Source organism: Symphalangus syndactylus, chromosome X (assembly GCF_028878055.3).
Source record: "Symphalangus syndactylus isolate Jambi chromosome X, NHGRI_mSymSyn1-v2.1_pri, whole genome shotgun sequence".
Lineage (NCBI taxonomy): Eukaryota > Metazoa > Chordata > Mammalia > Primates > Hylobatidae > Symphalangus > Symphalangus syndactylus.
The window spans coordinates 30,712,757-30,740,216 of record NC_072447.2 but is presented as its reverse complement, the minus strand read 5'-3'; the positions used below and the strand labels follow the sequence as shown (position 1 = coordinate 30,740,216).

Sequence of the window (27,460 nt, the reverse complement as noted above, 5' to 3'; positions counted from 1 at the left end):
GTTTCTCTTTGTTGCCCAGGCTGGTCTTTAACTCCTGGCCTCAAGCAATCCTTCTGCCTCAGCCTCCCAAAGTGCTGGGATTACAGGCATGAGTCACTGTGTCTGGCCTTAAAAAAGCTTATACTATCTGGAAAGTTAGATAGTAGGGCTTGTCTCCTTATAGTGATGCTATTAGTTGATTAATTAACTCAGACGATTTTTGAAAAGCAGGGAGAAGTGGCACAGTGTGGGTAAGTCTTAAGTGGGGTGCTTTGAAAAGTAAGAAATGTAGAATGAGGAGTGGCTAAAGATGGAGGGATCAGGCTCAGGTGAGAGGGGAGCCAGGGAAACAGTGAGGAACTAAGTTATTAGATGGTTTTAAGACTCCAAAAATAAACTTTATTGTTTTGCTTGTGGCTGTCAACTGAGAGCACAAGAGATGGGAACATAATAAAGCACAAAGAAATTCAGACAAGGTTCAGAGCTCATTCAGGGATGGCCAACAACTTGATAGCATCTCTAAAATATCACAAGACCCTGGCCTTAATTTGCTTGGTCAAGTCCCAGATGTGTTGCCAAGACATCCAGCAAGGGAGGCAAGAGTTTGTCTGTGTTGAGTGTGGTTTCCAAACCAAACTGCCACCTACTAGAAAGAACATGTTTTTCAGACCATTTCAGTTCACGTGTTTGAATACTGCACAATCTGGTGTGTGTGCATTTAGTAGGAATGCTAGCCCCAAACTTATTTATTTCTTTATTTTAGAGACAGGGTTTCACTGTGTTGTCCAGGCTGAAGTGCAGTGGTGTGATCATAGCTCGCTGCAGCCTCGACCTCCTGGGCCCAAGCAGTCCTCCTGCCTCAGCCTCCTGAGTAGTTGGGACTACAGCCATGTGCCACCACGCCTGGGAAATTTCTAATTTTTTTTTTTTTTTTTTTGAGACGGAGTCTTGCTCTGTCGCCCAGGCTGGAGTGCAGTGGCATGATCTTGGCTCACTGCAACCTCCACCTCCCAGGTTCAAGCAATTCTCCTATCTCAGCCACCCGAGTAGCTGGGACTACAGGCGCCCGCCACCACGCCTGGCTAATTTTTGTATTTTTAGTAGAGACGGGTTTCACCATATTGGTCAGGCCGGTCTCGAACTTCTGACCTCAGGTGATCCACCCGCCTCGGCCTCCTGAAATGCTGAGATTACAGGCATAAGCCACTGTGCCTGGCCTAAAATTTTTGTAGAGATGGGGTCTCTTTGTTGCCCAAGCTGGTCTCAAACTCTTGGCCTCAAGAGATCCTCAATGGCCTTTCGTACACTTTTTCAATAAGGGAGCAGATAGTAAATATTTTTGGCTTTGCAGCCATTGTGGTGTGAAAGCAGCTACAGACAAATATGTGAATGAATGAGCATGGCTGTGCCCCAACAGAGTTTTATTTATGGGTGCTGAAAGTTGATTTCTTTTTTTTTTTTTTTTTTTTGAGACGGAGTCTCGCTCTTTCACCCAGGCTGGAGTGCAGTGGCGCGATCTCGGCTCACTGCAGGCTCCGCCCCCCGGGGTTCACGCCATTCTCCTGCCTCAGCCTCCCGCGTAGCTGGGACTACAGGCGCCTGCCACCTCGCCCGGCTAATTTTTTGTATTTTTAGTAGAGACGGGGTTTCACCGTGTTAGCCAGGATGGTCTCGATCTCCTGACCTCGTGATCCGCCCGCCTCGGCCTCCCAAAGTGCTGGGATTACAGGCGTGAGCCACCGCGCCCAGCGAAAGTTGATTTCATATCATTTTCACGTGGCATGAAATGTTATTCTTCATTTTGTCCAGCCATCAACCTAATTTAAAGCTCCCAAATTCTCTATGCCCTCCAAACCGGCACCCAAACAGTTAGGGAGCACTTACCCTAGAAGCAGGGGAATGCCACAAGGTGGAAGGGTGCAGAGAAGACCCACAGGCTCGAGGAGAGAGAGGAGGGAAGAGGTGGGCCTTGAGCACGGGGTTGTACTGTGGGCTCCCTATAGGGAGGTGTATCTGGTCCAGTTAAGAATGCAACACAACATAGGGCCGGGCGCGGTGGCTCACGCCTGTAATCCCAGCACTTTGGGAGGCCGAGGTGGGCAGATCACCTGAGGTTGGGAGTTTGAGACCAGCCTGACGTACCTGGAGAAACCCTGTCTCTACTAAAAATACAAAATTAGCCAGGTGTGGTGGCGCATGCCTGTAATCCCAGCAACTCGGGAGGCTGAGGCAAGAGAATTGCTGGAACCCAGGAGGCAGAGGTTGCAGTGAGCTGAGATCGTGTTATTGCACTCCAGCCTGGCCAACAAGAGCAAAACTGTCTCTCAAAAAAAAAAAAAAAAAAAAAAAAAAAGAATGCAACACAACGAACTTCAAGGAATAAGGAGCCCAGGGCAGTGCAGTTTATACAACTGGAGACTAGGACCTGCTGATTTCCAGAGTTCTGTGAAGCTGGCCCTCATCCTCAGAACAGATGACATGGGGACAATGAGGTTTGATGCAGGCAGATAACAGCTGGCAGAGGAGGCCAGGGAGAGCTCCTCAGGTTGATGCTGGCAGGAGCATGACACGACTCTGGCATGCAAGACACCAGTGAAGCCTTCTGGACTCGGCAGGTGGAAATGGAATGCTTTAAGAAAAGGCTTCATTCCTTTCAGGGAACTTCTCTGCATTTCCTCGTATTAAAGAAGAACTTGACTACAATGACCAGTTCTGCTTTAATGTAAGGGAAAAAGGGTTTTGTTTGGAAAGAACAGAGGCACGAGGCCCATTAAGAAGATATTGAGTGAGACCCAGTGCTGGGCGTCTGGGTACAGTTTATGGCATTGCAAATGCAGAGTGGTTAAATCTAAAATTTGAAAGAGCTGAAAGAAATGGGGAGAAGTTTTCAGGGGCTATAAAAGTGGCTTTTGCTTCCTTGTCTCTTATCAAAGCATTGATAGGGAAAAACAGCTTCTGGCTCCTGGTGTGATTAGATTAGGAAGTTTAAAAATTAAAACCGAAACCAACACTGAACGTTCATGAAACATTAGAGCAGGAGAAAAAAAAGAAAAACCATGTAAAAAAAAAAATCCTCGACTGAGTTAATGAGGTAATTTACATAACAGTTTAAAAGAGGTCGCCAGGGATTTAGGGACCCTGAGTCCATGCCATGGTAATTTGTCATTGTGCTGAGACACAAATTCCAGAGGAGCGTGGCAGGGCTTCGTGAGAGCTGCATACCACTTGGCGAGCCTCCCCGCCTGACCCCCAGAGCCCAGGTCCACACTGCAGGGTGGCTGTCTTCTTACTGCTTCTTGCCTTTTACTGGGGAAACCATTCGCTAAAGCATGTTTGTTAATATGGAGGTTCATAGGTCTGGGACATAGCACCTTTCATCCTAACAACAGATGGCATTCCTGCCCCCTTTCTAGACAAGCACTTGTCCTCATCACTTCACCGAAGGGAACTAGTGGAGTGGTTAAGAGCCCAGCCCGTGGAGCCACTGCTCACCAGAGGCCCGCGGGGCCTCAGCTCTCAGTCTCTGGCTATGTGGAGCTACTTACCCGCACCACGCCTCAGTTTCTGCATCTGAAAGACAGAGATAAGAGCGCTGCCTCATGGGGTTCTTGTGAGGGTTAAATAAATGATATGCGGGAGCCCTTAGAACAGTGCCTGGCACAGAAAAGGCACTGTTTAAGTGTGGTTGATGTTTGAGAGCATTGACCTGTGATCTTCTCAAAGCTTGGGGCAAACGTCGGTTAGTGACCTGGCATTAAGAATGAGGTCCCGCTAGGGGAGTGGGAGGGAAGAAGAGGCTTTCCCTTGCTCTTGCAAGGTTATTTCTATTCTGTCTTTCTTGGCTGCTAGCTCCCCACTTGCCAATGCATAAGATCTAAGGAAAGAGACGCCAAGAATGGGATAAGAATACTAAATGGAAAACAAAGGAAAGTGATGAAAGGTGGGGTGTGGTGGCTTACGTTTGTAATCCCAGCACTTTGGGAGGCCGAGGTGGGTGAATCACTTGAGGTCAGGAGTTTGAGACCAGCCTGGCCAACATGGAGAAAGCCTGTCTCTACTAAAACTACAAAAATTAGCCAGGCGTGGTGGTGCATGCCTGTAATCCCAGCTACTTGAGAGGCTGAGGCAGGAGAATCACTTGAACCCAGGAAGTGGAGGTTGCAGTGAGCTGAGATCACACCACTGCACTCCAGCCTGGGCGACAGAGTGAGACTCCGTTTTAAAAAACAAAACAAAAACAACAACAAAAAAAGTGATGAAAAAGAATGTAATGCTATAATATAGAGTTAAAAGCAAAGACACATTTTTCAACTCAGATGTTTTATACTAGAAAATTGAGATAAAAGCAGATCAGGAAGATAAAATTAGGGAAGGGGGAGGAGTTTAGATACTAAAAGAAATGAAATATTTTATAAAAATTGAAGAAATGACATTCTAAAATTCAAAAGCAAGAAATAAAGGAGAAATATAGGAGAAAGTAAAGGAGAAATAAAGGAGCCAGCTGTGGCTGGCTGCAACTCGGTGCTTTCTGAGCACCAGTAATTAAGACATTGCTCTCATCACCCTTAGGACCCAGCCACCATTCTGCACAAAAGAAAGGAATCTTAGCAAAGTTAAGTGACTCATCCAGGTCATTTGTTAGAAAGTCATTGAGCTGACTCTTTGACCACCTCACTGTACCAAACGGCTGGACCTTAATCAAAGAGGAGGCAGAAAAACCCAAACAGCTCCTAGAGCTGAATGCTGCCCTCACTGAGAATCCTGAGAAAAGGTTTTGCAGGTTTCAGGGGTGTCTTGTGGGTGGAGAGCAGGGGGTGCGGAAAGCAAAGACTCTACCCCAGGCCTCTTCTGAAAGCCAGTCTGAAACCGTGCGTTTAGCTTAAGGATAGACACAAGCACTGAGTCAGTTTTGCACTGAGCATCTAGGTCAATAGGCCATGCAGACAGGCAGGTGTGAGAAATGCCACAGCTTAAGCTCAACAATCAGCAGCAGCTACACTGAGCCTTAGAGTTAGAGAGGCAGTAAGGAGTGGTAGGGACTGTGGCAAATCAGCAAGCATGTGCCCCATCAAAGAAGCGACTTCCACAGCTGATAGTTATATCAAGAACTGTGGATTCACTGCTACCAGTCTTCTAAGAGAATCTGGAAATCTGGAGTTTTATGTAAAATCTCCTGACGTTTAATGTTGGCAACTTATTTACATTTTTAAAATATTGTGTGTTTGCCAGCACTCTGCAAGTGAAATACAACAAATATCTGCACCCTGGGCAGCCTCTTAGGACCTTTGAATTAGATAAGCACTGAATTAGATAAGCATCAGCAAATTCTTGCACATATGAGAGGGCTCTGGTCCTTAAAATGCCTAATTAGCAGAAGGCATGGTTGCGGGTAGTCTTAAAAGTGAAGTAAATTAAGACACTGGTGCAAAAAAGACATTTGTGTAAAAGCAAGGCAGTTCTACCAAGAAAAGAGGTAATGAAGCCCAGCAGGTAGTGGTTTTACTTTTTTATTAGGTTGGTGCGAAAGTAATTGTGGTTTTTGCCGTTGAAAATAATGGCAAAAACTGCAGTTACTTTTGTACCAACGTATTAGATGCTATGGATGATTGCCTTTAGCCCCCTGGAAATAGGAGATATGGCACCAGGGGAAAGATAAGGATCAGAAGGTATAGAATGGGAGTGGACAGCTATGTGGGTGATAGCTTCCAAGGGAGCGAATGTGGGAGAAGAAAAGAGGGTACAGTCTTGGGCAGGGGTCCCCAGTTGAGGATGACGAACAGGTAGGTGGGGCAAAAAGTGCCTGGAGGAGCAGAGGTCACAGAAGGGGAAGGGTAGCAGCTGAAGACAGACCTGCTGGATTTTAGAGAGCAGTTCTGTAAAGTCACGGGAACAAAAGTCAGGTTGCAAAGGGTGGGAGTGGGAGGTTTGAATAAAGGGTGAGTCAGAGAAAGAGGGCATCATGGACAAGAGTGGGGCTGGATGATTTTTGTTTTTTATTTTTAAAATTTTTAATTGTGGTAAAATATACATAACATAAAATGTACCATCTTAACCATTTCCTAGTGTACAGTTCAATTGTGTTAAGTACATTACATTGTTGTACAGTCTCCAGAACTCTTCTCATCTTGCAAAACTGGAAACTATACCCATTAAACAGCAACTTCCCCTTCCCCTGGCCCCTGGCAACCACCATTCTATTTTCTTTCTTTCTTTTTTTTTTTTTTTGAGACAGAGTCTCACTTTGTTGCCCAGGCTGGAGTGCAGTGGCATGATCTTGGCTCAGTGCAACCTCTGCCTCCAGGTTCAAGCGATTCTCCTGCCTCAGCCTCCCGAGTAGCTGGGATTACAGGCGTCCGCCACCACACCCAGCTAATTTTTGTATATTTAGTAGAGATGGAGTTTCACCATGTTGGCCAGCCTGGTCTCGAACTCCTGACCTCAAGTGATCTGCCCCCCTCGGCCTCCCAAAGTGCTGGGATTACAGGCATGAGCCACCACACCTAGCCTCTATTTTCTGCCTCTTTGGGTTTGACTACTCTAGATGATATGGGCAGGAGACCGGGAAATATTGGGCAGAAGAGGGCGATTCTATGGCAAAGGCCCCACCCTCAAGCCTGGAAACCTGTGGCCCTAAATAAGAACAAGCATTCCTGTTTTCACACCCAAATGTTGCCCTTTGGCCTGCCATGCCCCGTATCCTGTACTATATAAACCTCAAACCCCAGGCTCCATGAGCAGAAGAGTGGTGTGGCAAAGAAGGAGAGAAGAGAAGGAGCATCTGAACATGGAGAGGAGTTCGGCTGGGGACCATTGGAGAGGAGATCGGCCGCTGGATGGCCAAACTCCAGGGGAAGCTCATCTTCCCACTCCATCTCCTTTCCTCCTCCCCATCCATCCCACTGAGAGCCACCTCCACCACTCAATAACATCCCCGCATTCACCATCCTTCAAGCCCATGTGTGACCTGATTCTTTCTGAATTCCGGACAAGAACCCAGGCACCAAGAAGGCACTGAGCTGGTTAACACTTAAGCCATCTATGGACGGCAGAGCTAAAAGAGCACTGTAGCAAGCCCACTGGAGTTTCCGGAATCACAGGCACCCACTCCTAGACACTACTGTGCGGCTGGAGCCCAAAAGTGTTCACCTTGGATCCTGCACCTGCCCGTCTGTGTGCTCCCCCTCCCATAAGGGATTTGAGTGCACACAGTGGCTGAACAGATGAGCCACACCTCTGTTGCACGTCCTGCGAGGGGGGTCAGGGAACTCTCTCGTTTTATTGATACCTCCTTTAAGTGGAATCATGCAGTATTTGTCCTTTTATGAGTGGCTTATTTCACTTAACATACTGTCTTTAAGGTTCATCCATATTGTAGCATGGGACAGGATTTCCTTCCTTTCGAATGCAGAATAATATTCCATTGTGTGGATGGATATGCACATTTTGTTTATCCATTCATCCTTCAGTGAACATTTGGGTTGCTTCCACCTTTTAACTTGTGTAGCTTTTTTGGGGGGGATATTTTGGCCCTCAAAAGGACAAAGGAAAAAATTAGGTTCAGTTGCTGAGATTACTCACATGAGGGTAGGCATGGGCAGGACCATTAAAGGGGTAAAAATATATTATGTATGAGGCAGTATCTACCCAGTAGCAAATTAGAGAAAGAGATGGTATAATTTGGAAAGGTGGTTTTTGTTTCTGATAACCCTTTTATCCACATTTTTGGTGTCTTTCTGCCTGCATTGGGAGCGCTTTATAGGTCCTAAGACTTTTGTTGGTTTTCTTTCTCTAAAGCTTTGCTGACATTTACTTCTTAAGTGAACATTTTATTTTGTCTCTAAAAAGACTAGGACAGAAAGGAAGACTGAGTCACTTTGTTGTTGAGATTTTCCCCCATTCCTAGGATCACTGCATGGCACCTGTGACAGAGGACTGCTCTTAAGAACGTGGTGTGTATACCTCTCAGTTTCTGACTCTACTCCTAGATGCATTTTACATTCAGCAGTATCTAGCATTTTGCCTTGTCGTGGAATGTTCTTATACTGCACTTTCAGTGATGGTGTAGATTAGTTGATTCTAACCAGAGATGCATGTCAGGGTGACTTGTGGTGCATTTTTAAAACCCACGTGGCCAGACACTCTCCTGAGAGTAATCAAATCAGAATCGATGGTACCGGGGTACCCGGGATCCACAATGAGTATTCTTAGTTTTATTTTGTTTTCAGGATGTTCTCAAATGGAATTTCATTGGTAGCATTCTGAACTGATTCTCAACATAGAGTTTTTTTTTTTTTTTTTTTTTTTTGAGACGGAGTCTCGCTCTGTCACCCAGGCTGGAGTGCAGTGGCGCGATCTCGGCTCACTGCAAGCTCCGCCTCCCGGGTTCACGCCATTCTCCTGCCTCAGCCTCTCCGAGTAGCTGGGACTACAGGCGCCCGCCACCACGCCCGGCTAATTTTTTGTATTTTTAGTAGAGACGGGGTTTCACCGTGGTCTCCATCTCCTGACCTCATGATCCGCCTGCCTCGGCCTCCCAAAGTGCTGGGATTACAAGCGTGAGCAACCGCGCCCGGCCTAACATAGAGTTTTTAAGGAAATTTTAATTTTTCCTTTTTCACAGATATAGCAATGGATTAATTTTGTAAATTCATTTCCGATAGATTTGTAAGCAATGAAGAAAGATTTTGAATGCACAAAATAGAATTTCCAAGGTTCTGAAAACATGTTTCATTGTATACCATATCTGTTGTATGTTGATTTCATTTAACAATTCATTACTGAGTACCTGCTTATGTGCTAGGTGCTGGTCTTAAGAATTGAGGGGGGCCGGGCGCGGTGGCTCACGCTTGTAATCCCAGCACTTTGGGAGGCCGAGGCGGGCGGATCACGAGGTCAGGAGATCGAGACCATAGTGAAACCCCGTCTCTACTAAAAATACAAAAAATTAGCCGGGCGTGGTGGCGGGCGCCTGTAGTCCCAGCTACTCGGAGAGGCTGAGGCAGGAGAATGGCGTGAACCCGGGAGGCGGAGCTTGCAGTGAGCCGAGATAGCGCCACTGCACTCCAGCCTGGGCGACAGAGCAAGACTCCGTCTCAAAAAAAAAAAAAAAAAAAAGAATTGAGGGGATGGGCCAGGCGCGGTGGCTCACGCCTGTAATCCTAAGGCGGGTGGATCACGAGGTCAGGAGATAGAGGCCATCCTGGCTAACACGGTGAAACCTCGTCTCTACTAAAAATACAAAAAATTAGCCGGGCATGGTGGCATACACCTGTAGTCCCAGCTACTCAGGAGGCTGAGGCAGGAGAATTGCTTGAACCCAGGAGGCGGAGGTTGCAGTGAGCTGAGATTGCACCATTGCACTCCAGCCTGGCGACGGAGTGAGACTCCGTCTCAGAAAAAAAAAAAAAAATTGAGGGGATGACTGCTGGGTATATACCCAAAAGGAAGGAAGTCAGTATATCAAAGAGATATCGCAGTCCCATGTTTGTTGCAGCACCAGTCACAGTAGCCAAGATTTAGAAGTGACCTAAGTGTCCATCAACAGATGAATGGATAAAGAAAATGTACTTATACACAATGGAGTACTATTCAGCCATAGAAAAGAATGAGATCCTGTCATTTGCAACAGCACAGATGGAACTGGAGATCATTATATTAAGTGAAACAAGCCAGGCACAGAAGGACAAACATCGCATGTTCTTACCTATTTGTGGGATCTAAAAATCAAAACAATTGAACCCATGGAGATAGCAGAAGGATGGTTGCCAGGGGCTGGGAAGGGTAGTGGGGGGCTGGTAGGGAGGAGGGGATGGTTAATGGGTTCAAAAAGTAGAAAGAATGAATAAGACCTACTATTTGATAGCACAACAGGGTGACTAGAGTCAGTAATAATTTAATTGTACATTTAAAAATAACTTTAAGAGAGAGTAATTGGATTGTTTGTAACTGAAAGGATAAATGCTTGAGGGGATAGATACCCCATTCACCATCATGTGATTATTATGCATTGTATGCCTGTATCAAAACATCTCATGTACCCCCTAAATATATATACCTACTGTGTACCCACAAAAATTTAAAATAAAAGATTTAAAAAAATAATTGAAGAGTCAGGTCCCTATTTTGTCTGTTACCTTGTATAGCTTATGTTCTAGTTCCATTCATTTGGATTTTATTGTCTGGAGATAACAATATCAATCACTGAAATGGTTCACTTTCTGTTCTCAGTGCTTCTCATACTTTGATTTATTTAATCCTTACAACAACTCTATGAAGTAGGAACTATCATAATCCCTATTTTATAGATGAGGAAACTGAGGTAGAGAGGTTAAATAATATGCCCAAGCCACACATCCATTAAATAGTAGAGTGGAATTTAAAGCCAGGAAGTCTGACTTCAGAGTCACTACACTCCCCTACCCCTTTCTGTCACCTCTGAGATATCTTAGCAAATACAGAGTCTGCCTTAAGCCAAGCAGCAGTCAGAAACCATGCAGTTTCAAACGTTCTCATGATATCCTGCTAGTCCCCTTGACTCAAAGATCCGATTCCTTATATCCTAATTTGGAGATTTGTGCCATTTTCCCCATCATTTCGAGAAATGTTGGCAGACTCTAGTATTGGATTTACAAATCACCTATTGTAATGAAGGGAACAGAAAAGAAATTTTGGACTATAGGAGGAAAAGATCAATGTCAAAGTCAGAGGTCATAGGACACAGTATCCTCTGATGCAACTTTCTGATGCTTCTATGTTTTCTTTCTTTTCTTTTTTTTTTTTGAGACAGCATCTCGCTCTGTCACCCAGGTTGGCAGGTTGGAGTGCAGTGGTGACATCTTGGCTTACTGCAACCTCTGCCTTCCAGGTTCAAGTGATTCTCGTGCCCCAGCCTCCTGAGTAGCTGGGATTACAGGTGCACACCACCACGCTGGGCTAATTTTTGTTTAGTAGAGATGGGGTTTCACCATGTTGGCCAGGCTGGTCTTGAACTCCTGACCTTAAGTGATCCTCCCCCTCTCAGCCTCCCAAAGTGCTGGGATTACAGGTGTGAGCCACTGCGCCCAGCCTTCCTGATGCTTCTGTGTTTTCTAACTGTATGTTATTGTGCTTTATTTCCCATTTTTCTTTTAATTTTTATGAAGCAATTGTTTTAGTTTAGGCTGTCCTGAATGACCCCTGCCAGTGGTATGTTGGCATTCTCTCAAAGGAACTCCTGCCCCCACTATTCCCCTTTTTTCTAAAACACATTCCTTAAATATTCACTATCATTCATATCGTCACCAGGGAGCTCAGTCTGTATGGACAGAATTGCAAATAGAAGTTCAGCTGTGATCATTGATCGTACAAAGTTATATGAGAATACAACCCATTTGTGTCTGCTTGATCCAAGTCAAAAGCTCAAACAAGACGCAAAGAAAGGATTTATTTGGTTTTTCTTGGTTGAAACATCCTGTTCTAGCCTCATGATGTCTTTGAGAGTCTGATAATTCCCTGCCTGTTGAACTGAGCATGGCTCCCAATTCTGTTGGAGTTTGAGCATGACTTCCAGCACTGTTATCTTCTTAACCCTTGGCTGTGTACCTGGGATCTGCGTTTTGAGGGCTGGTGCTGTAGGAAGAGTCTCTGGCCCGCTTAGACTGCTCCAGTGCTGGAACCCACTTGGTCCCTGGACCATCCTGCTTCTCCACATGCTCCAATGGGGGCATTCTTTTTATTATTATTATTATTATTATTATTATTATACTTTAAGTTCTAGGGTACATGTGCACAGTGTGCAGGTTTGTTACATAGGTATACATGTGCCATGTTGGTTTGCTGCACCCATCAACTCACCATTTACATTAGGTATTTCTCCTAATGCTATCCCTCCCCCAACCCCCTACCCCCCGACAAGCCCTGGTGTGTGATGTTCCCAATGGGGACATTCTTGAGAGGTGTTTGGTGATGGATCCGACTCCTATTCACCTGACAATGAAGTCACTAGGCAGCTTGCTGATCGCCGTGCCCATCGCCACACTGGTCATGCCCAGGGTGATGTGCTTAGCTGCAGTGCCTCAGCTACGTAGGCATGTTTAGGCAGCTCCCCAGATGATTCTCAGCCACACACCCCTGGTTAAGAACTGTTGGCATAGATGTGCTATCATTTAATCCACCAGTTCATCTATTCTTGATGGTCAGCTTGCTCCCAGTTGTTTGCTATTAAATAATTCAGCAGTGCACATCTTTGTGGTTAAGTCTTTGTACTCATTTCTATTTTCTGGGATAAATTCTGAGAAGTCCAATTGTAGGATCATAGGATAGGTACATTTTTAAGGTGGGGTACATTTTGAATGTGGCCAGTACGGTGTGAAAATCTGGAGGCGGCTGGTGGAGTGGAGAAAGCATTGGGCCAGGTGTGAGGAAGCCTGGGCTCAAGAACAGGCTCCGCTGCCCAGTAGGGCAGGGCTTTGGGCAAGTCCCTTCCCTGCCCCCAGTTTTGTTTTCTTCCTTTGTAAATGAGCCTCATTACAAATCTGCACTGAAGCGATAGTGCAGACATAACCGTCTCTTGGTCCTGCAGGCAGGCGTATATAAGGAGGGCAGATCTGCTGGATTCTGTGGTGGACTTGTGTAGCATCTGGCTTTCTTTTATGCAATGGTGATGGCTTACTTGAGAATTGCTTCAGGGTTTCAAAGAAGCTATCACCATCTTCTATTAGAAAAGAAGAAAATCGGCCGGGCGCGGTGGCTCACGCCTGTAATCCCAGCAGTTTGGGAGGCCGAGGCGGGCGGATCACGAGGTCAGGAGATCGAGACCACGGTGAAACCCCGTCTCTACTAAAAATACAAAAAATTAGCCGGGCGTGGTGGCGGGCGCCTGTAGTCCCAGCTACTCGGAGAGGCTGAGGCAGGAGAATGGCGGGAACCCGGGAGGCGGAGCTTGCAGTGAGCCAAGATCGCGCCACTGCACTCCAGCCTGGGTGACAGAGTGAGACTCCGTCTCAAAAAAAAAAAAAAAAAAGAAAAAGAAAATCTAGATGACTATGTGGAGTCTATTAGTTCATTTTTAGTCCTCAGATAGATATCGATCCAAGCACCTTCCTCCACAAAGCGTCATGGATGTGCTTGTAAAGCTGCTTACTCTAGTATTAATCTCACTCTTGTATCTTTACAGGGAAACTTTATGGTGATGTTCCTTTTATAGAAGAAAGACACAGACATCGGTTTGAGGTATGGCTTTCATGCTGAATTACTGGGGAATATGGATGCTTAGAGTGAGGAATCCAGTGATTACAAGCTGAGCCTCTGGAAAAGGTGTCCAGCCTGCTGGTATTCACAGGGCTCAGAGAGGACCACATTTCCCACAGTCTCCCACTTCCAGAGGAGATGGGCGGCGAGGGGACAGGGATGGGGAGTAGGGGGCGGAGGCTGTCATCTTTTTGGCTTTCCAAAGGCAAAATCTTTACATACCTGCACACGGGGCCTGTCAATGCCCTTTGTTACTCTAACTGCCATCTTCTAGATCATGATAAGGCCATCATTTCTTATCCTTAGCCCCCGTCCTTTATTTTGCCAGGTTTGTGGAAAAGAGGACTTGAATCTTCTGAGAAGGAACCAAGTGCCTTTTGGGATGGGTTGCATCCCTGCGTATCAGGGGGTGATTGGTTTTAGAACCTCTTTGGAAATTTACATTAAGCTTGAGGCTTAGCGTCACATGAGTAAAAGGAGTTAATTGTTGAGGTTGCCACATGAGAAACATAGATTTCTTGAATGTAGATCGTCTATGCCAGGATTAATAAGGTGTCAATTACGATGCATTTGACTGTGAAGAACAGAAATCCCTGCTCGTTATCACTCAAACCAGCCTAAACATTAAGGAAATTTGTTATCTCAGGCACCAGGTTGTCCAGAGACTGGACAGGCTCCAGGCATGGCACAACCAGGGCTCCTGTTGTCTCTGTGGTTATCTCAGCCCTACCCTTGTCTGTGTGTCTGCTTCATCCTTTAGCTGGTCTCCCTCATAGTTCCCAGGTGGCTTCCAGCAGCATCTGGGACAAGAGGCATCTCTCCAGACAGGGAAATCAACTTAGATTACCTGCCCACCTGTGAACCAGTAGCCATTTTCAGGGCAATGCTGAACATCAGTGGGCTTAAACCTGGGTTCTTGCAATATTCATCTTCCAAGAGGGCTGGGTTTATTATGTTTGGCTTAGACCAGTTAGAACCAGTTTCTGGAATGGGACAGATGGAGTTTCCTGGTTCATATAGGGGTGGAGTGGATACCAGGACAAGCCTAGGGCTCTGTTTTGAAGGAGGACTTGTGGGAATCAATGCTGAGTAGGCAATGAACAGTGTCACTATGACCAAGGAACATAATTTGGTACATGTAGGACATTTTTGGTCTTACTTCCATTGGGAACGGGCCCAACTGGTGGGATAGAAATTATTGAGCTGCTTTGCCTAAGTGGCAATGAGAAGGTGCAAGAACTGCTACGTACACAATAGCGTAGCCATTCATTCATTCACACCTATTTTGCATCTGGTATGCACTGGAGATGGAAAGGGGAAAGATAGACATGGTCTCCCTCTTGTTAGGGAGCTAATATTCTAATGGAGAGGACAAAAAATAAGATAACGTAATAATTACAGATTAAATCCTGTATTGGATAAGGGACTTGTATCTAAAATATATGAAGAACTCTTACAACTCAATAATGAATAATTGCAAATGATATGAATAGATATTTCTTCAAAGAAGATGTACAAATGACTAATAAGCACATGAAAAGATGCCCAACAATCATTAGTGATCAGGGAAATGTGTATTGAAACCACAAAAAGATACCACTTCACACCCACTAAGCTGGCTATAATCAAACACAGACAATAATAACAAGTAGTGGAGAGGATGTGGGGTAACTGGAACCTTCATGCATTGCTAGTTGGAATGGAATACATTGCAGCCCCTTTGGAAAACCATCTGGAAGTTTCTCAAAAGGTTAGACATAAGAATTACCATATAACCCAGCAGTTCCACTCCTAGATATATACCCAAGAGAAATGAAAATGTATGTCCACACAAAAACTTTTATCTGAATGATCATAGCAGCAATATTCATAATAGCCAAAAAGGCAGAAACAACTCAAATGTCTACCAACTAGTGAATAGATAAGCAAAATGTGGTGTATTCATTCAATGGAGTATTATTTGGTCATAGAAGGAAATGAAGTACTGATTTATGCTATAACATAGATAAACCTTGAAAACATCATGCTGAGTGAAAGAAGCCAGATACAAAAGCCCACATATTGCATGATTCTATTAACATAAAATGACCAGAATAGGCAAATCTATAGATGTGGGATATAGATTAGTGATTGCCAGGGGATCAGGTCAGGGTGATGGGGGGTTGGGGGATGAGGTTAAAGGGTACAGGGTTTCTTTTTCAGTTGATTGTGGTAATGGTTGTACACCTCTGAATATATGAAAAATCATTTGTGTATTTCAAATGGGTGAATTGTATGGTATGTGAATTATGTCTTAAAGCTGTTAAGGAAGGAAAAATAATGACAAAATACGAGAACTGGTATAATTTTAAAATGTAGAATAAAAGCTCTGAGGTTAAGATTTCAAAGAATAGGTGAGACTCCACCTTAATTTTAGACAGGGAAGCACTTTCACTGAAGGAGAGGCTGAAAAGGAGTCCTTAGGTTTGGGAAAGGGCTAAGGTGAGATGGGGCCAGAAAGGGCCACAAGCCAGGTCATCAAGTTGCCATCTATTATGATATTTTAGTAGAAAACTTGCTCCAAGCTTCTCTTTAGAGCTTTTATGTAACTGCATGTAAAGAAAACACTGGGGTTCGTCACAAGGGAAATAAGATAGTTTTAATCCTCAAGCAAATTTGTGATTCGGGGAGAGATAGGTAAGTACACATAACTCAAGGGAAGAAGCAAACATGGAAATGGCTAAGTCTGTGGTTATCTCAGCCCTACCCTTTTCTGTGTGTCTGCTTCGTCCTTTAGCTGGTCTCCCTCGTAGTTCCCAGGTGGCTGCCAGCAGCATCTGGGACAAGAGGCATCTCTCCAGACAGGGAAATCAAATTAGATTACCTGCCCACCTGTGAACTAGTCTCAATGTTCCAAGTCAGAATGTCTGGGTCACAGGGCCTACTTTTTGAATCTCACCTTTGGGTAATAGAAGGTCGGCCTCCTAGATTTAGGTGCTGTGGTTACATTTTATATCTCAGGTTCATCATGAGTTTAAAATTGGCTTTGAGCATTGAATATAGACATTAACTACTAGTTAGAGGATCACTGAAATGGAAAACCCACCCAGTTGGTGAAGGACCTGGTATGGCAGCTGGTATTGCACTGTGGCCCATAAACACTTAATTTCTTGTTTTGCAGGTAAACCCTAACCTGATCAACCAATTTGAGCAGAATGACTTAAGTTTTGTAGGTCAGGATGTTGATGGAGATAGGATGGAAATCATTGAACTGGCAAGTAAGTGGCCTCTTCATTTTTAAAAAGCTTCCTGATAACTTGCCTTTTTGTGGACCACAGACTAATTTGAGACCCAGTTTTTTTGCATTCTTTCTTTTCTTCTCTCCTTTGAAACAAATATGTAACTACAAAGTACATGAAAAAAAAAAAAAAACAGACTGCTGGCTGGGCATGGTGGCTCACGCCTGTAATCCCAGCACTTTGGGAGGCTGAGGTTGGTGAATCACCTGGGGTCAGGAGTTCGAGACCAGGTTGGCCAACATGGTGAAACCCCATCTCTACTAAAAATACAAAAATTAGCCAGGCGTGGTGGCGTGCACCTGTAGTCCCAGCTACTCAGGAGACTGAGGCAGGAGAGTCGTTTGAACCCAGGATGTGGAGGTTGCAGTGAGCCGAGATCGCATCACTGCACTCCAGCCTGGGTGACAGAGTGAGACTTTGTCTCAGAAAAACAGACTGCTTATAATCCTGATCATTTTGGAGCCTATTAGTCTGACTCCACCATAAAATGATGTATTATTCCAAGTCTACCAGTTCTACAATTAGTATGCTTCCTTACCAACTCCTCTCTTTCTGAGGCTACTTCTTTGTGCCAGCCTCTAGGTTAGGTGCTCTGAGAAAGGCAGAGTGGCACTGTTGAGTGGCACCCTGCCTGCTCTCCTCTTTTGAGAAAGAATAGCCAAGTGCCACCTCATTTTTGGTGACTGATGTTGATGTCTGTTGCTTGAGGGACCTGGCTTCTCTCCTGCCTTTCTCCACTGTGCTGGGTGGTCAAGCATGGGTCAGTCATTTAACTTCTGAACACTAATCACTGCCCCCAGAGTTGTTTTCAAGAGCAAACAGAACAGAAATAAAGGCATCAGAATTGAGGAAGAACACCGAAGTTGTTGTTAGTAACCAAGCTGGAACACCCATGAGCGCATAGGCACAAACTACACATTTACTATTGATGAGACAGAAGGCAGTGTTCTTCTCAGTCAGCTTTGCAAGGACATGGTAAGCTCATGGTCACAGCTGGTCTCAGCTCTTTGTCTTGATGTTCTAGCCCAGGTGTTGGCAAACTACTGCCTGTGCACCACATCCAGCCTGCTGTTTACAGCCAGCTTATGAGCTGAGAATGATTTTTACATTTTTTAATGGTTAAAAAAATTAAAAAAAGAATACTGTCTGTGACATGTGAAAAGTATATGCCATTCAAATTTGCATCCATAAATAAAGTTTTATTGGAACACAGTTTAGGGGTAGAAAGGTGTTATCTGTGACCTTCTTACCCATCATAAGGGTCGTGACCAACAACCCTATAACAAGACAGGTTGACAAGAGAAAAGCATAACAAATTTATTTAATCAAAGTTTTATGTGACACTTTAGTCTTCAGGAATGAAGACCCAAAGACTTGGGGAAAACTTCATTTTTATGCTTAGGTTCGATGAACAGTGGACAGCCATGTAGCAATGTGACTGGGCAAAAGGGCATACTCTAATGGTAATAGACTGACAGGGAAACCCAGAAAGGTCTGTCTACTCAGATTCTTCTTGGCCTTTCTGTGTAGCATCCCATTCCCCCAGGTCTAGAGCAGGACTCATCTGGAATGAGGGTCTTATGACCTACTTTCAGGAAAGGTAGGTCAGATAATTTCTTTATAGCCAGCTTTCACATGGAAAGGCAGGGGAAACATCAGAGTGACCTTCTTGCTTTGGAGGTCTTCCCAGTCACCTTCAGTTCAAACTACTTTAGGGTAGTATTTTCTGAGCTCCGACAACAGCAACACTCATTCATTTATGTCTTGTCTATGGCTGCTTTTAATTTTTATTTTTTTTTTTTGAGACAGGGTCTAGCTCTGTCAGCCAGGCTGGAGTGCAGTGCCATGATCATGGCCCACTGCAGCCTTGAACTCTTGGGCACAAGCAATCCTCCCACCTCAGCCTCCCAAGTAGCTGGGACTGCAGGTGTGCATCACCCTGCCTGGCTACTTTTTTTTTTTTTTGAGATGAAGTCTTACTCTTTTGCCCAAGCTGGAGTGCAGTGGTGTGATCTTGGCTCACTGTAACCACCACCTCTCGGGTTCAAGCAATTCTCCTGCCTTACCCTCCTGAGTAGCTGGGACTATAGGCATGTTCCACCATGCCCGGCTAATTTTTATATTTTTTAGTAGAGACGGGGTTTCACTATGTTGGCCAGGCTGGTCTTGAACTCCTGACCTCGTGATCTGCCTGCCTCGGCCTCCCAAAGTGCTGGGATTACAGGCATGAGCCACCACGCGCAGCCAATTTTTAAATTTTTTTTGTAGAGGCAGAGTTTTGCCATGTTGCTCAGGCTGGTCTCACCTGGGCTCAGGGCCTCTTCCCTCCTCAGCCTCCCAAAGTGCTGAGATTACTAGCATGAGCAACTGCACCTGGCCCATGGCTGTTTTTTTATGCTACCATGGCAGAGATGAATAGTTAAGAAAGAGACCTTATGGCTCACAAAGCCTGAAATATTTACCTTTTACAGAATATTGTCCCTTTACAGAAACATTTGCTAACTCCTGGGCTAGACTCACACATATACACTTCATTTAACTAACTTGAATTTAACATTTTCACGTGCCTCCTTGACCTGTTTGTGTATTTGGATGTTGTGTTGACACTTCCATCTCAACTTATTTAAAACCAAATTTACATGCTCTCCCAATTAGTTCATTCTCCTGTTTCTGTTAAGATATCATCAATATCCTTGTCCAGGGTTTCTCAGCCTTGCCACTATTGATTGACATTTGGAGTGGAATAATTCTTTGTTGTGGAGGCTGTCCTGTGCACTGTATAGCAAGCTTGTCCAACCCACAGTCCGTGGGCTGCATGCAGCCCAGGACGGCTTTGAATGTGGCCCAACACAAATTCGTAAACTTTCTTAAAACATTATGAGATTTTTTTTGCAATTTTTTTTTAAGCTCATCAGCTATCATTAGTGTTAGTGTATTTTATGTATGGCCCAAGACAATTCATCTTCTTCCAGTGTGGCCCAGGGAAGCCAAAAGATTGGACACCCCTGTTGTAGAGTGTTTGGCAGCATTCCTAGCCTCTACTCACTGCCAGTATCATCCCTACCTCCCATGTTGTGACAACCCAAAATATCTCCAGACATCATCAAATGCCCCTGGAGAGCCAGGTGCAGTGGCTGACGCCTGTAATCCCAATGCTTTGGGAGGCGAAGGTCGAAGATCACTTGAAGCCATAAGTTCGAGATTAGCGTGGGCAACATAGCGAGGTCCTGTCTCTACAAAAAACTAAATAATTAGCTGGGCATGATGGTTCGTGCCTGTGGTCCCAGCTACTTGGGAGGCTGAGGTAGGAGGTTGAGCCTGGGAAGTTGAGCCTGCAGTGAGCCATGATCATGCCACTGCACTCCAGCCTGGGTGACAGAGCAAGACCCTATCTTAAAAAAAAAAAAAAAAAGTAAGTCCCTGGGAGGCACATTTGGTGGAGAACCATTCTCCTAGACTATCAGGCTAGAAATTTCACATATTAGCTCTTCTTCCCCTTCAGATCCCAACTAGCAGTGAGTTGTCAAGTCCTGCAGATTCTGCCTCTGGAAAGAAAGCTAGTGTTTGGAATTGCACTGCCGTCCCTAGAACACTAGTCCCAGTGCATGCCAACTCCAGCTCACACTTGTCCTCAATTTCCTTCCTGCTTCCAAGCCATCCCTTCTCCAATACCTCCTAACAAGAACAGAACTCTGCAGTGTGTGACACTAATTTGTTGGATAAACCACTCTCATGTATTGAGTACTAAGTGTGTGCAGGATACTGTAAAAATGGTACCGTGATGTTCCAGAACCTGCATTTCCAGCCTATATGCTTTAGGCTCCAGATAAATTGGATTGCCTATGCGTCTTCTAACCTCCCTCTTCTTTCTCCGTCTTAGCTCATGTCACTATTCTCCATTTCAAATGCCTTTTCTCTGTCTCTTTTCCTTTTTGTGTCTAATCTGTTCAAGTACTTCCAGGGTCCCAAGCAGAGGGGAGAATTGAAGTCTAAGAAGGCTCTTTTGAACAGAGTAGCATTTTACCTAGACCTGAAAGAAGGAAAGCAATGGACATTTAGTGTGCACTTACTGGATGCTTGTCACTAGACCTCTTGCTAGGGACTTTGCATAGCTTATGTAACTAACAAAGCAGATGATGCTATTCCCACTTTACAGAGGAGACCGGAGTGCAAAGAGGTTAAATGACATGCCCAGGGCCATCTAGCTAGTCCTTTGCGGCAAGAGCAAACCCAGTTGTTTACCTCCTTCTGCCACCACTGCTGTGGGATTTTATTGTTTCTCTTGTTTTCACATTCTACCTAAGATGATCAATTCATGCCTAGAGTTTTGAATTAGAATAGTAAGTACGCATTTCCAGAAGTCTTTCTGATGGAAATGCCCATCATTTAGAATTAAAGTGTGGATCGCTGTTGGTATTGAAGCCTCTTAAATCTTCCTAGCATGTGAGAAGGCAGAAAATTTCTTTTTTTTTTTTTTTTTTGAGATGGGGTCTCGCTCTTTCACCCAGGCTGGAGTGCAGTGGCGCAATCTCTGCTCACTGCAGGCTCCGCCCCCTGGGGTTCACGCCATTCTCCTGCCTCAGCCTCCCGCGTAGCTGGGACTACAGGCGCCCGCCACCTCGCCCGGCTAATTTTTTTGTATTTTTAGTAGAGACGGGGTTTCACTGTGTTAGCCAGGATGGTCTCGATCTCCTGACCTTGTGATCCACCCGCCTCGGCCTCCCAAAGTGCTGGGATTACAGGCGTGAGCCACCACGCCCGGCCGGCAGAAAATTTCTTAAGCAAATTACTATTTGTTTACTTTGTTTAAGTACTTATTCACTTTTAATTCTCCTGGTTCTCATTATTGTCATCAAATATTTAGAAGGTTCTTTCATCGTAAGGATTTAGATTCCCATTGGGCCTTTCAAATTTCATGTGGATTGAAAAGGAATTGAGAGCTGCTGTAAAACCTTGCAGTTTTTAAAAGCGGACTGCAAGCAGTTATTAAGGAAAATTCCCCAGAGGATTTTGATCTTAGATACCCCTTGGAAACATATCCACGAATCTCCACTGTTCCTGAAGGGTTCTGAGAGGAACAACAAAGCTTGAGATAAATATTATATAATGTCAGAATTTGGTTTAAAGCAATCAACAGTGTTATTTTACAGATAATTTTATCTAAGTGATAGAACATCATCAAAATAAAAACTTTTTACTTTCTCCTCATATTGGCATAGAGGATTTTTTGGATAATAAAGTGATTCAGAGCAATGATCCATTCATTCACATATTCTGTCCCTGGCTATTACATGATTACACTGCTCAGCATCTGTCTGTAGTGATACAAAAGCACAGTTACTGTCTGCTTTTTTTCCCAAAGATGTCCCTACACGTTATGCAGTAAGATTTATCGTCTCTTAAATTTAAAGCCGCGTTGCTTAATTTCTTCTCTAAGTGTGGATGATTTCTCTGCGTTTCTTGAAGGAATACATTCCTGGGAGAAGGTGGCATTCCCCTTATCAGGCTTTCTTACCTGCATATTCCTCTAATTCAAGGAGGTTTCTTCTTAGATGTAGAGAATTTCTCCACTGGATTTTTCTGGGATCAGAGCTGTCCTATAGAACTCACTGGATTTTTCTGGGATCAGAGCTGTCCTATAGAACTCACTGCAATGATAGAACTAGTCCACCCTATTCAATATGGTAGCCACTAGCCACATGTAACTTTGAACATGTTTCAAATACTCAATTAATTTTAATGAATTTAAGTAGCTACGGCCGGGTGCGGTGGCTCACGCCTGTAATCCCAGCACTTTGGGAGGCCGAGGCGGGCGGACCATGAGGTCAGGAGATCGAGACCATCCTGGCTAACATGGTGAAACCCCATCTCTACTAAAAATACAAAAAATTAGCCGGGCAAGGTGGCGGGTGCCTGTAGTCCCAGCTACTCGGGAGGCTGAGGCAGGAGAATGGCGTGAATCCCGCGGGGCAGAGCCTGCAGTGAGCCGAAATCGCGCCGCTGCACTCTAGCCTGGGTGACAGCGAGACTCTGTCTCAAAAAGAAAAAAAAATAGCTACATGTGGCTAGTGGCTACCATTTTCTATAGCAGAGCTTTTTTTTTTTTTTTTTTTTTTTTTCAATAATTTCAACTTTCATTTTGGATGCAGGGAGTACATATGCAGTTTTATTTATTTTTTTGAGATAGGGTCTCACCCTGTCACCTAGGCTGGAGTGCAGTGGTATTATCATGACTCATGGCAACCTCCACTCCTGGGCTGAAGCGATCCTCCCACCTCAGCCTCCCAAGTAGCTGGAACCACAGGTGCATGCCACCACGCCCAGCTAATTTTTGTATTTTTTGTACAGATAGGGTTTCACCATGTTGCCCCGGCTGGTCTCGAGCTCCTAGGCTCAAGAAATCTGCCCACCTTGGCCTCCCAGAGTACTGGGATTACAGGCATGAGTTACTGTGCCTGGCCCATGTGCAGATTTGTTGCATGGGTATATTGTGTGATGCTAAGGTTTAGGGTATGGATCCCATCACCCAAGTACTGACTAGAGTACCCAACAGATAGTTTTTCACTCTTGCACTCCCCTCTCCTTCCTCCCTCTGGTAGTTCCCAGTGTCTATTGTTCCCATCTTTATGTCCATGAGTACCCAGTGTTTAGCTCCCATTTATAAGCAAGAACATGCAGTATTTGGTTTTCCATTTCTGTGTTAATTCATTTAGAATAATGGCCCCCAGCTGCATCCATGTTGCTGCAAAGGACATGGTTTCGTTTTTATGGCTGCATACTATTCCATGGTATATATGTACCACATTTTCTTTATCCAATCCACCATTGATGGGCATCTAGTCGATTCCATGTCTTTGCTATTGTGAATACTGCTGCCATGAACATGTAAGTGCATGTGTCTTTTTTGTAGAATGATTTATTTTCCTTTGGGTATATACCCAGTAATGGGATTATTGAGTTGAATGGTAATTCTGGTTTAAGTTCTTTGAGAAATCTCCAAACTGCTTTCCACAGTGGCTGAAATAACTTACAATCCCAGCAACAGCATGTTTTCTTTTCTCCACAGCCTTGCCAGCATCTGCTGTTTTTTGACTTTTTAATAATAGCTATTCTAGCAGGGCTTTAAATGATTACCTTAAGAAAGTAGACATTTGCATTCAATCATCATTTCCTTATTACTATAGTAGTAGCTTTGGATCTTTGGTGGTAAGTGATGGGAATTTGTGATTTTGAATTCCATACTAGATTTTAGATCATTTGATAAAGCACCTCATTGAAAGCTTTAAAGTTATATTTACTTCCCCCTCTTAAACTTATTATATTTTATTATCTCTAGTTTGAGTCATAGCCAGGGACAGGATATTTGAATGAATGGATCATTGCTCTGAATCACTTTGTTCAAAAAATGCTCAGTTTTATGGTGCTATGAGTAATCCCCAACTTAAAGCTGTGACTAGAAAAGCAATTGTCCTCCTTGCGTTCCCAGGGGTAGCCCAATGGGTCGACATTGTGCTGGTTTATCCCAGGGGACCCTTACCCTGGGAAAGGAGAAGACCTTGCAGGAAATGGCCTGAAGCCACCTAAAAGAAAGACCTAGGGTTAGCCTAAAGTCCAAGGAAAATTGAACCAACATAAATCTACAAAGTGCCTTCAAAAAGCAGGCAGATTTGGGGAAAGCAGAATTCTTCTCACCATTCAAAAATTTTTGCTTGACTTTGCTCACTCTGACACCTTCCGCACGTAAAATTTCCAAGACGTGTTTTACAATTTGAAATTCCACGCAGGAATGGATGGATAGTGAAAGTAACTGACTGTAATGATAACAGGTTAAAGAATCATCTTACCATTTAATGAGCTTTCATATTCAAAGATAAGAAGATCTTTAAAGCAGTTCTCTTGTTTGTCTGCTTTAATCGCATCGTGATTGTTCTCATTTCAGATCATCCTTATTTTGTTGGTGTCCAGTTCCATCCTGAGTTTTCTTCTAGGCCGATGAAGCCTTCCCCTCCGTATCTGGGGCTGTTACTTGCGGCAACTGGGAACCTGAATGCCTACTTGCAACAGGGTTGCAAACTATCTTCCAGGTAACCAGCTTACTGCTCTTAGCAATAAACCAAGATGCATAGTTATTAATGTCTTAGGGTTTCTTACAAAAATTAATACCATTATAGAATTTTTAAATGTGAAGAATCAGTTTTTTTCTCTTAAACATAATTCTCTTCTCTTCGTGAAAATGATTTAATCACACCTACGGTAGTAATGTGTCAGCTTTCCAAATCGTGATGACACTGGGTATTATTTTAGAAATTTTTTTCATTTTGATAAGTGAAAAGATTTTCTTTTGTTGATTCTTCGATTAATATATATGAATTTTTATATGTTTATTGGCTGTTTGTTTTATGAATAGCTTGTTCATATCTTTTCTTCGTTTTGGTATTATATTATTTTCCTTACTGATTGGTAAACTCTTTATGTATAAAGGTCATTCATTAATCCTTTGTTAGGCTGCAAATATTTTTCAAAGTGATTTTGCTTTCCTTCTAAATTGTTAATGGTAGTTTTTTTCTCCCTAAAGAGTTTAGTCCTTTTTTGTTTTTTAAAAATGTATGTAGTCAAATACTTTACTTTTGTGGCTTCTGCCTTTAGTCTCATGCCTAACATCTTTCCTTATGGGAAGATTATATAAATAATAACCCCTGTGTTTTCCTCTAGCATTTTTATGGTTTCAATTTCATAGTTTAAATCTATAATCTATATGGATTTTATTTTCAGTGAAACCTGTGAGGTTGGGATTTGGCTCCCTACTTCCCTGCCAAATTGTCAACGAGTTGAGTAATTTGACTTTGTTTCAGGGATTTCTATTTTGTTCCATTGATGATTTTATCTCTTACACCTGAACCTTTACCATCCTCTTCATTTTCATAGCATTGTTATAAATCAGGACCTTATCGATCCTACTCCCACCATTATTAACATTTTTTTTTTTTTTTTTTTTGAGACGGAGTCTTGCTCTGTCTCCCAGGCGGGAGTGCAATGGTGCGATCTCGGCTCACTGCAAGCTCCGCCTCCCGGGTTCATGCCATTCTCCTGCCTCAGCCTCCCGAGTAGCTGGGACTACAGGCGCCCGCCACCACGCCCGGCTAATTTTTTGTATTTTTAGTAGAGATGGGGTTTCACCGTGTTAGCCAGGATGGTCTCGATCTCCTGACCTCGTGATCCGCCCGCCTCGGCCTCCCAAAGTGCTGGGATTACAGGCTTGAGCCACCGCGCCTGGCCTATTAACATTTTTTAATGTATTTTGCTATTCCTCTAGGCAAACTGTTATTTATTTATTATTTTCTTAGAGACAAGGTCTGGCTCTGTCACCCAGGCTGGAGTGCAGTGGCACAATCATAGCTCACTGCAGCCGTGAACTCCTAGGCTCAAGAAATCCTCCTGCCTCAGTCTCCCAATTAGCTAGGACTACAGGCACACACCACCATGCCTGGCTAATTTTTTAAATTTATTATTTTGTAGAGACAAGATCTTCCATTTTTCAGTAACAAGAGAAGGATCAGAGTCTAAAGTTCATAGATTGTTTTCTGGCATGTGTGTCTCTGTGGCTGCCTGCAAGGCTCTTGGGAGCAATCACTACACACCAAGTTTAGGCACAACTTCCAGTTTTTGTCAGATCAGAGTAAAACTCTCTTCCTTGGACAGTGCTTGATGTATATCAGAAAGCAAAAACTTAGATGCGGTTCAGTTTGCAGTTCACAGAAATGCAGCTTTTTGGGAAACATATTTTTAAGTATAAAATCAGAATCTTGAGTCACTTGAGTAGCATTTTATTCTAGTTTTGGAACTTTGGATTCCATGTCTCCATCCAGCAATTACTGTCTCTTGTGCAGATAAATCACCTTTTTGTGGCAAACCAGGAAGCAGGGTGGTACAAAAACAACAGGAGGGAAAGGTACTCAGTGATTCACTGTATTTGCTTGACTGTTTCAGACCAAACCCAAAAGCCGAAGAAACTACTTTGTAATAAGAGAGTCTTTAAAGGAAGTACACACCTGAAGCCGGTTCCTTCCATTTCCTCTTTCCTTTGTGTGCCCCTAGGATCTAAGTCCATTCTCTCCTCTATGCTTAACCCTTCCCTCTATATTTGTTGAGTCCTGGCAACAGTCAGCGTGAGAAGGAACCCATTTCATTCACCATTGTCTCTTGGTCTCTCTTCTGTGACAATATATTGGGGTTTTCCTGCTAAGTAACATGCTGACTTCTAGCCTGGGATGGTTTTGTTTTCTGTTGACTTCTACATGTAGCATTACAGAAAATTTAGAAAAGAGAGAGAGAGAAAAAAAGCACCCACAAACCCACTAGCCTAACATAATTACTGTGCTCATTTTCAAATATTTCCTATGAGCCTATACCTGTATATGATTCTGTGGTTGTAAGAATAATAGTGAGTGTATCTATCTATCTATATAGATAGATACACACACACCCCCCAAACTCTTTTATTTTGAAAACTTGCAAACCTACAGAAAAGATGAAAGAGTGATACAGTGACGGTCTGGAGATCTCCTTTGCAAAGGAACATTTTTCTCCATTTTGGTTTTCTTTTATTTATTTATTTATTTATTTATTTATTTATTTATTTATTTATTTATTCATTTTTGAGACAAGTCTCCCTCTGTCGCCCAGGCTGGAATGCAGTGGCGTGATCTCGGCTCACTGCAATCTCTGCCTCCTGGGTTCAAGCAATTCTCTGCCTCAGCCTCCCGAGTGGCTGGGATTACAGGTGCCCGCCACCATGCCCGGCTGATTTTTTTGTATTTTTAGTAGAGATGGGGTTTCACCATCTTGGCCAGGCTGGTCTTGAACTCCTGACCTCGTGATCCACTCGCCTCGGCCTCCCAAAGTGCTGGGATTACAGGCGTGAGCCACCGCGCCTGGCCATTTTGGTTTTTAAATACCAAAAATTTGAAATGAACTAG

At 43.9% G+C, this 27,460-nt stretch overlaps 1 protein-coding gene across 4 annotated transcripts in view; it reads left to right on the top strand.

Annotated features, from left to right (window-relative positions):
• Nucleotides 1-27,460, top strand: part of CTPS2 (CTP synthase 2) — a 130,222-nt gene that overhangs the window by 90,633 nt on the left and 12,129 nt on the right. For all 4 annotated transcript variants that reach the window (XM_055269374.2, XM_055269370.2, XM_055269373.2 and 1 more), the window contains exons 15-17: nucleotides 13,133-13,188; nucleotides 16,367-16,463; nucleotides 24,424-24,568. In XM_055269374.2, coding sequence (XP_055125349.1) covers nucleotides 13,133-13,188; nucleotides 16,367-16,463; nucleotides 24,424-24,568 — 298 coding nt within the window. The remainder of the gene's footprint in view (nucleotides 1-13,132; nucleotides 13,189-16,366; nucleotides 16,464-24,423; nucleotides 24,569-27,460) is intronic.